This window comes from Puntigrus tetrazona, chromosome 20 (genome assembly GCF_018831695.1).
Source record: "Puntigrus tetrazona isolate hp1 chromosome 20, ASM1883169v1, whole genome shotgun sequence".
Lineage (NCBI taxonomy): Eukaryota > Metazoa > Chordata > Actinopteri > Cypriniformes > Cyprinidae > Puntigrus > Puntigrus tetrazona.
The window spans coordinates 25,895,161-25,905,160 of record NC_056718.1 but is presented as its reverse complement, the minus strand read 5'-3'; the positions used below and the strand labels follow the sequence as shown (position 1 = coordinate 25,905,160).

The 10,000-nt window shown below is 43.3% G+C and overlaps 1 protein-coding gene across 6 annotated transcripts in view; it reads left to right on the top strand.

Annotated features, from left to right (window-relative positions):
* The window catches only part of pak5 (p21 protein (Cdc42/Rac)-activated kinase 5), a 46,904-nt gene that overhangs the window by 29,912 nt on the left and 6,992 nt on the right, over positions 1–10,000 (top strand). For all 6 annotated transcript variants that reach the window (XM_043218660.1, XM_043218661.1, XM_043218662.1 and 3 more), the window contains 3 exons: positions 398–1,216; positions 4,963–5,430; positions 6,092–6,225. In XM_043218660.1, coding sequence (XP_043074595.1) covers positions 398–1,216; positions 4,963–5,430; positions 6,092–6,225 — 1,421 coding nt within the window. The remainder of the gene's footprint in view (positions 1–397; positions 1,217–4,962; positions 5,431–6,091; positions 6,226–10,000) is intronic.

Here is a 10,000-nt window from a genome sequence, read left to right as displayed (position 1 = left end):
TTTAGTTAATTGGTAATTTATGACATTATTTTTTGGCAGAATCCTCACTTTACACCATTTTTACACAAGTGCCTTCGAACAGTAGCTTTACAGGTAGGTTTATTGGAGCATCTTGAAGGTACTGGATGGAGTTTGTCTCAGTTTGTTGTTTCTTCATGTCATTCCAGACAGACTGATGATGATCAGATCAGATCTCAAAAATGTCACTTTATTATTACATGTAATGGCAAAATGGAAATGCCCGCTGATATTTTCTACTGTCACAGTACTTCAAACCATTTTTTAGCAGTTGAAAATACTAGTGTTCTAATGAATTTGGCCAGCACTGTTCGCTGAGTCCTGGAGCTTTTCGTTGGTCTTTGTGGCTCTCACAGACTCTCCTGCCTTGTCTTTGCAGACCATCGTCCGCGGGAGCCAGCCGCCGAAGGACGCCTCCATCAACGGCCTGCTGGAGGAGTTTGACAGCATCTCCGTCACCCGCTCCAACTCTCTGAGGAAAGAGAGTCCGCCGGGAGCCCATCAGCCCGGCGGGAGCAAACCAGCATCTGCTTCCACGTCCAACGCCGGCGGACCCGAGGAGAACGGCTTCGGACACTATTACGGCCGCTTCTCATGCGACCTGGACAGTAGTAAAGACTTCTCTCTAGAGGCGTACCGTGAGCGAGCCGTCCACGATGGCGACTGGGCAGTCGGGCGGCACTACCGCTTCTCTCTCAGACAGAACGGCCATCCCATTCGCAGCCCTTTCTATCCTGACGCCATGCCGCAGAAGTCCTCCGACTACGCCAAAATGCCGCCCGACTACCACGCCTACCTGGAGAGCAAGATGCGGCTGTCCAGCGATGAGATGGCCATGGGCGGCCGCAGGGAATACTACCGCGCCTCTCTGGGGGGATCCAGCCAGGACTACCGGGAGCATCCGCTGGGAACGCCGTCGCGTGTCTCCATCCACAGCGAGCAGATGAGCTACCCCGACGGAGACTGGGGGTACGGAGCGGGATTGAGAGACGAATACGACAAGAGGCCCAAGTCCTCGTACATCGGTCAGACGAGCCCCCAGCCGGCCATTCGTCAGCGCTCGCGCTCGGGGTCGGGCCTGCAGGAGCCCAGCCTGCCCTACGGCATCAGCGCGTTCAGAGCGGCTCCGCAGGGGCCCTACAGCTCCTACACGTACCCAAGACTGTCCGAGAACACGTCCTCACTCGTCATGGGCAAGGTAAAGGGTTTGGATTTTATTGTCCGGCAGGGGCATCGTGTCAAAATGGGCCAGTGCATTTACATTACATCTAGTCATTTATCCAAAGTAACTTAGAAATGAAGAAATGGAAGCAATTGAAATCAACAAAAGAGCAATGATCTGCTAGTGCTATGACAAACCTCAGTTAGCTTTACATGGTGCACATATTACGTTTTTTTATTATGTGGGGGATGTGTTTTTTTAAAGAATAGAATTAGAATAGAGAGTGAAAGAGTTATAGGGTCAAACAAAGATGGAAGAGATGTGTTTTTAGCCGATTCTTGAAGACGGCTGAGATTGAGTCGGGCGGGTCCTTTCACCAGAAGAGAACATTTAATGAAAAAGTCTCTGAAAGTGATTTTGTGTCTCTTTGGGATGAACAATAAAGCCACGATCACTTGAAGAACACAAGCTTCTAGAGACACAGAAATCTGAAGTAATGAGTTTAGGAGAGCGGAGCCAGAGGTGGTTTTGTAGACAAACATCAATGCCTTGAATTTTCTGCAAGCAGATATTAGTAGTCGGTGAAAATGAATAAACAGAGGTGTGAGTTTTTTGGCTCATTAAAAATGAATTCTGCTGCCGTGTTCTGGATTAATTGTAGAGTGAATGAAGTTTATCTGCTCAGAGATCATTGGGTTGGAGATCCGTTGAACATCTTCTGACTCTAAAAATTCGGAATAAAAATGCAAAAGTGCAACAACATGCACACTCGCCCTGCTACAGATTTTACTATTTTCTGCGAAAACGCAGAGTTCGTTTTTTTTTTGGCTGACTTCTGACTCATTTGTCCTCTCTGAATAACATTTTGTTTCAAACCGCATGAACTGAGTTCACCCAGTGTGTTTTTGCATTGAGTTCCTGTGCAAATGCTGCATTGTTCCCACTGGAAGCTGAGCTAAAGGCTGTCCTCCGCTCACCCGCGGGCCGTGTAGGGCGTATTATCTGGCAGGTCGCTCCGCAGCACCGGCTCCGTGATGGATCTGGTGTCAGTTCTTAATCTACTCACCCGTGAAGAGAGCGCGGCGGCCGGAGACACAGAATTACTCATGAGAGCAGCGCAGGAATCAATTAACGGAAGCGTAGCATCTCCCCGATAACAGCGGCTCATCGCAGACCTTCATTGAGCTCTGAACTCTGAGGCGCTCTTGTCATTTCAATTCATAGATATTTCAGGACTACTGTAAGACTCTTCCTCGAGAACCCCTCAATACATCAGGGTTATTATAGGTTACTAAAACTACACGAAAAATATATTCATTAGAAACATAAGTAAACATCACAGAAAATAAACACTGTCTAAAATAAAATAAAAAACTATTTTCATGTCAGCTAGTTGCCTGCTAAAATTTTTCAGAAATTCACAAACAAAATGACTAAAACTCAAAAGTCAAAAGTAGATAATTAATAATACAACTGGCAAAAGTAATTAGTAAAAGCTATAATATTATACCAATGAAAGTAAAATAACTTTCAGCAACATTAAGTTGTATTTAATTTTTCTATTTATTCCAACCATTACCAACATCGGGTGAATTTAGTGAAGAATCAGAAGAAAGAAGCAATCGTTTTTTCCTTCTTATTTTATCACACATTTTCATCTCCAAAAGCAACTTTTATACTAAAACAGATTTTTATTTAAATATATTGTGGAGGCAAAAGTGCCTAATAAATATTCAACATTAAAAATAAACATTCATCATCAAGGAGGTCATTAACATGGCAGGCGCTTTGAGTTATAAGTGCCTTAGGACACTGAATAACTCCTTCATATACAGAAACATAATCCACCCCCTTAAAAACTGAGTACTGTTCAAAATACTGTTCCCACAAACTGGACACTTTTGATGTTTGGAGTGAAATACGAGCTGTTTCTGGCGGTATGGTTGATGTACGCAGCGGTGTTGTACTGTATGTCAACTGTACTGAGCAGTGTGTGTGTGTGAGTGTGTGTGTGTGTGTGTGTGTGTGTGTGCGTGCGTGTGTGTGTGTGTGAGTGAGTGTGTGTGTGAGTGAGTGTGTGTGTGTGTGTGTGTGTGTGAGTGTGTGTGTGTGTGTGTGTGTGTGTGTGTGTGTGTGTGTGTGTGTGTGTGTGTGTGTGTGTGTGTGTGTGTGTGTGTGTGTGTGTGTGTGTGTGTGTGTGTGTGTGTGTGTGTGTGTGTGTGTGTGTGTGTGTACGTGTGTGTGCCATTTGGCTGTGATTCAAGCCGAACTCCCATCAGTCTCGGCTCAGCGGTGTCATAATGAACCTCTTTCTTTCTCATTCACCTCGACTCGGTCACTTTCAGCGAGCCCAGCGTTTTGTGGGCGCTGCTGGGAATCAGGGGCCGTGAAAGGGCCCCAGCTCGGGGACTTGGGAACTCGGGCACGCTCGCGCTCATTGTGATGAACTGATGTTGTGGCACCTTCCTTTTCTGCAGTCCTTGCATAAAAGCCGCGGCGGCGTGTTCCAGCACAGAATTCAATTTCACACTCCAGTTGGGTTGTTGATTACGCTGCCAAATTCAGATTAATGTGCATTTAACGAACATGGATCAGCCAGCGGTGCCGGGTGGGAGAGGGGGTCTCGGGACTTTCTCCGGCCCATAAACAGCCTCTCCGGGATGATTGATTAAACGAGTCCACCGGCGTAATCACAGCCGGCGCTCAGATGACGGTCCGTGTCGTGTCATCTTCTCGTGTTCGGGGCGTGGTGGGAATAATTCAATCTACCGCCCGCCGTGACCCTGCAGACGAGAGTCAGATCCGTCGTGACGCCACACACACCATGCTTTGAATAAAGCAGCGCTTACTACAATAAAAAGTGCGCTTCAATGTTCTAAAAGAAATATTATTATTATTTGACTGAGTTCTTCTGATTTAGATTCTGTGAATATTATATTAGTGAATACCGTCTTTGGTGTGGAAAGTGCTTAGCGTCACGTCAGGGTCTGAGCAGATGAACGCAGGGTTTATTGTCATTTGGATAATGGCTGGTGTTCTTTTATTTACAAGACAGAGAGTTGAAAGCATTCATTCGTGTGTGTTTTCTGTGCTGTGATTATCATGAGATCTGTTTTAGGATCTAGTCTGTGTGAACATCTTTCTTTTTTAGCTGACGGACAGGAACTGTTAACAATGTATTTGCCTTTAAATCATTCACTCAAGAGATTCATTCAAAAACACTGATTCATCCTGTGATCAAGTCTTGAGTCATTTATAAATTTCATGCAATTTTCTTACGTGCAAACATCTAACATTCTTGAATCAAGATGCATTTACTTTGAAATGATTTAAGATTGAGATTGAATTTTTTCAGAATTTTGTTAGTTTTTGCTTAAAACAAACAAAAACATCTGCCAATGGAGTAAACTTGTTTTACAGAAAACAAAACATAATATTTGAACTTTTACAGGAATTCATCTGGATTCAAGAATTTTGACATATTTATAGAGAAAAAAATGAATGAATGAAGAATGATTTTTTTGCAGTGTAGTTTTTTAATAAATATTCATCAGAATTGAGAGAACAACCTCCATTACAAAAAGCTCAGTTCATCCAGAATGGTGCTGATTTATTAAACAGCTCTTAATTGACTCTAGTGTTTATGTTTATTGGTATTCATCCGAAATTCAATGTTTTCAAAAAAAACACACAGAATGTGTTTGATATTGAAATATTTGACTCAAATGAAAGTGATACCCAGCCCTAATGAGCCCGTGATGTTTTGTGTTTGAACGGAACAGGGCGAGTATGAGCGCGGGGCCCGTGAGGGGAGCCCACAGGGGCCGGGGCCCGAGACGTATCAGCGCGTTCCCCTCAAACTACCTCAGAGCCACGGCAAGCCCGGTTACCCGGCGGGTCTCCAGTACCACTACCGGCCGGCACAGCCCAGTCCTCCCTACACCCCGCAGGGAGCGCACTCGCAGCCCTCCTCGCCCTTCACCCCGGGCCCCGGGGCCTATCCACCGCCCAGCTGGGGCTCGGCCTCCGAGCAGCCGCCTTGCAGGGTTTCTCACGAACAGTTCCGGGCGGCGCTGCAGCTGGTGGTCAACCCGGGAGACCCCCGCGAGTACCTGGACAACTTCCTGAAGATCGGCGAGGGATCCACGGGCATCGTGTGCATCGCCACCGAGAAGCACAGCGGCAAACAGGTGGCCGTGAAGAAGATGGACCTGAGGAAACAGCAGCGGCGCGAGCTACTCTTTAATGAGGTGAACTAACCACTGAAGAAAGATCCGGGTCCACCAACGCAAAGTTCATTATATAAATAACTCTATCGTGTAACAACATGCAGTGACCGGGTTTTACTGCAAGAAAAGGCTGGATAGACAGAAATCTTTGTGATTTTACAGTAGAACCAAAAATCATCCATACAGCAAGTAGCTAGCGAGTGCATTCATGAAATTGAAGACAGTAAAGTAAAGAAAACAATTGCAGTAAAATTTCGACACTTTGACCGGAGCATGTTTTCCTTTAATTGCTAACGGGATCTTTTTCAAACCACAGACTGAACACAGTGAAGCATTGCTTGATGGTCCACTAAATAGCATTTTCTAATTGTGTTCTTATATTTAACATCTGACAGCTATTCAGCCCAACACCGTTCCATCAAATGTGTCTGACATTATCAAGATGAGTTTGTTTAACTCCTCACAGTTTAAGTTCTTGACACATTTCATCAACATAAATTGTGATATTGTGTGAGAAATGTTGAAAGTGTCTGAATGCATTTTGGTTTGCCTGTATTTCATTGTGACTGTAATCTTTTTAGGTAATTCTATGAATCCAGATCATAAACCAGGACACTTTTATTATCTACTCATTCATGCTGAAGCAGAGATGATCTTTGAGAGCTTTCCCATCTGCTTGCAGGTGGTCATCATGAGAGACTACCATCACGAGAACGTGGTGGACATGTACAACAGTTACCTGGTCGGGGATGAACTCTGGGTGGTGATGGAGTTCCTAGAGGGCGGGGCCTTGACGGACATCGTCACTCACACCAGGTAAGAGCCCATCGGCCAATCAGAATCAGAGTTCATCATTCCTTCATGCGTTCATCTGATCTTTTGATTCAAAGTACACCGAGGTCCAAGTGAGACGGAGAATAGTTGAGTGAGGCTTCATGTTTGACCTGAGCTGGACAATGACGTCACTATTTGCGTTATTATTTTTCTGTATATTTACTGTAGAGCTGCTTTGATCTGTAGAGTTAAAATGGCTTTATAAATCAAGGTGATTTGACTCGATGACGTGTTGTGGTCTCATTACTAGTGAACACGTTTAACACGCTTCATTGTCACTTTTGAAACTGAGAGTAATATTACACTCCTGCAGCTGATTTATGCATCGGTTTGTGTGCAGCGTTATCTGCTGGAGACAATACTCTAGTGATGAATTATTATTGTGAAAGTTTGCGGTGGAGTTTGTTTTAAACGCTGCCTCTGCTCTCGAAGCCTCTGCGTAATTACAGTAATTGGCGTTGTTCGTCAGCTCGGTGTTGCGCGGTGTTGGACTGTAATTGCACGCTTTCAGAGACACGCGTGACCCGCCGGCACGACACGCTTCCATCCCTCCACAGCTTCTGTTTCTCATGCGCTTTATTTCTGTCCTGTTTGAGACGCTAATAGAGACGCTCGTGTCTACATAGATCCCTTCTTAGGCAGCATCCTGAGTGGGTCATATGATCATATTCCATCTAAGGGTTAACTAGAATTATTTTGACTAATTTCATTGTATTTTTGTGGCGCTGTCATTTAAAAATAAAGTTTTTGTTTACATAATATATGTGTGTTTTTACTGTGTATAATCATTATGTATATATAATTACAAACACTTGCATGTATATGTAATGTTTATATGTTAATTATATTTTTATATAATATAAATAATATGAATATAAATGTATGCACGTAAATATTTTCAAAATATAAGCTGCATGTGTGTGATTTTATATGTACATACACAGTATACACAGTACTCATTCATATATTATGTATTTTTTTCGTATATGATTAATCGCAATTAATCATTAGACGGCACTATTTTTTTGTTTAATTTCATATTTTGAGTCTCTGTATTCATGAAATATTTCGCCTTTAAATCCTCACCACAGTGTGACACGTTTGACACTGGCTTACATTAAATACTAATCCAAAATACAACCAATTAATCAACATTACAACATTAATAAGAGATACAAGATAATACGAATAATGCAGAGATTATTAGAAGAAAACAAGCCAAAGGTGGGACAGGGTTCACATTCTAAATGTTTCCTATTAATACATTTTGATATTGTATCTAAACACAAACTCAGACATTAGAAGAGATTTATACTTTTGAAATTAGAAATGTTGCCTTGATAAGGAACTGAAGCACGTTTAAGGATTAGTCTGGTTTAAGTTTAAATCAGTCACCAGGATTATCCAGATCCAGACCCATTAAGTCTGATGAAGAAATAATGATCATATCTGATCACATGAACCATAAGTCATACAATCTGTATTGTAAATCAATAAAAGTTATTGATTGATTGATAAGTCAGATAGAGTCACGTGGACAGACATTGAGTAGGATGGAGTGAGATGAAGTCGGATGGAGATAGATGGAGTCAGTTGGAGTGGGTTGGAGTCAGATTGAGTTGGATGGAGTCACATGGAGTTGGGTGGAGTTGGTTGAGTCAGATGGAGTTGGGTGGAGTTGATTGGAGTCAGATGGAGTTGGGTGGAGTTGGTTGGAGTCAGATGGAGTTGGTTGAGTCAGATGGAGTTGGGTGGAGTTGGTTGAGTCAGATGGAGTTGGGTGGAGTTGTATGAGTCACATGGAGTTGGGTGGAGTTGGTTGAGTCAGATGGAGTTGGGTGGAGTTGTATGAGTCAGATGGAGTTGGGTGGAGTTGTATGAGTCAGATGGAGTTGGGTGGAGTTGGTTGGAGTCAGATGGAGTTGGTTGAGTCAGATGGAGTTGGGTGGAGTTGGTTGAGTCAGATGGAGTTGGGTGGAGTTGTATGAGTCACATGGAGTTGGGTGGAGTTGGTTGAGTCAGATGGAGTTGGGTGGAGTTGTATGAGTCAGATGGAGTTGGGTGGAGTTGATTGGAGTCAGATGGAGTTGGGTGGAGTTGTATGAGTCAGATGGAGTTGGGTGGAGTTGATTGGAGTCACATGGAGTAGGGTGGAGTTGGTTGAGTCAGATGGAGTTGATTGGAGTCAGATGGAGTTGGGTGGAGTTGTATGAGTCAGATGGAGTTGGGTGGAGTTGATTGGAGTCAGATGGAGTTGGGTGGATTTGTATGAGTCAGATGGAGTTGGGTGGAGTTGATTGGAGTCACATGGAGTAGGGTGGAGTTGGTTGAGTCAGATGGAGTTGGGTGGAGTTGGTTGAGTCAGATGGAGTTGGGTGGAGTTGTTTGAGTCAGATGGAGTCAGTTAAGAGTCAGATGGAGTTGGGTGGAGTTGGTTGGAGTCAGATGAAGTTGGGTGGAGTTGGTTGAGTCAGATGGAGTTGGGTGGAGTTGGTTGAGTCAGATGGAGTTGGGTGGAGTTGTATGAGTCACATGGAGTTGGGTGGAGTTGGTTGAGTCAGATGGAGTTGGGTGGAGTTGTATGAGTCAGATGGAGTTGGGTGGAGTTGATTGGAGTCAGATGGAGTTGGGTGGAGTTGATTGGAGTCAGATGGAGTTGGGTGGAGTTGGTTGAGTCAGATGGAGTTGGGTGGAGTTGTATGAGTCACATGGAGTTGGGTGGAGTTGGTTGAGTCAGATGGAGTTGGGTGGAGTTGTATGAGTCAGATGGAGTTGGGTGGAGTTGATTGGAGTCAGATGGAGTTGGGTGGAGTTGATTGGAGTCACATGGAGAAAGGTGGAGTTGGTTGAGTCAGATGGAGTCAGTTAAGAGTCAGATGGAGTTGGGTGGAGTTGTTTGAGTCAGATGGAGTCAGTTAAGAGTCAGATGGAGTTGGGTGGAGTTGATTGGAGTCACATGGAGTAGGGTGGAGTTGTTTGAGTCAGATGGAGTCAGTTAAGAGTCAGATGGAGTTGGGTGGAGATGTGTTTGTGGTGTGGTTCCTGTGATCTGTGTCAGAGCGTGTGGGCTGTTCAAAGAGTGCCGTGTTTTTAATCAGCAGCCTGTAATGAGTCTCCTGATAGATTAGATGAACACTGAGCTGTTTGTATTAATGGAGAGTCTGGAGGTGTTCAGATACAGACTCATTTATTAATCTACAGCACATAACAGAAGAACTACTTGTGTGTATGTTGTTGATTTATTAGATCAGACCATTTATTGAATGTTAATGTCTTTTATATTTCTGTTCAGCTTGTTACGGTGATTTTAACATTAAAAAAAGCTTTTATGGGATCTTCTTAGCTGTTTTTTAAATAATCCTATCTATTGTTATTTTTTTCATTATTACTCAATTTTTATTTTTATTTTGTTAAAACTACAATAAGGTCCCATTAGTAATGCTTTAACTAACATTACAAGGCTTTGTGGAATACTTGATTCTGATTGGTCAGTCACCACAAGGTTAGTTATTCCCAGATAATAACCAGTAAAACTAATAACAGCGGCTCCTCCGGGGACTACGAGTCATCTTGTATTTATACGTATCACTTCATCTTGCGGCTTAAATTAGTAAAATATTTAAACTCAGATCAATGTTTTGTGTCTAATTATTTAATTGTGTGTAAAATGATTTACTTTCTGCTGCATGTAATAAACCACAGAAAGTTTAGCTGATATCAGCCTGCTGGATGAACTTCATCTGTTTATTAAACAAAC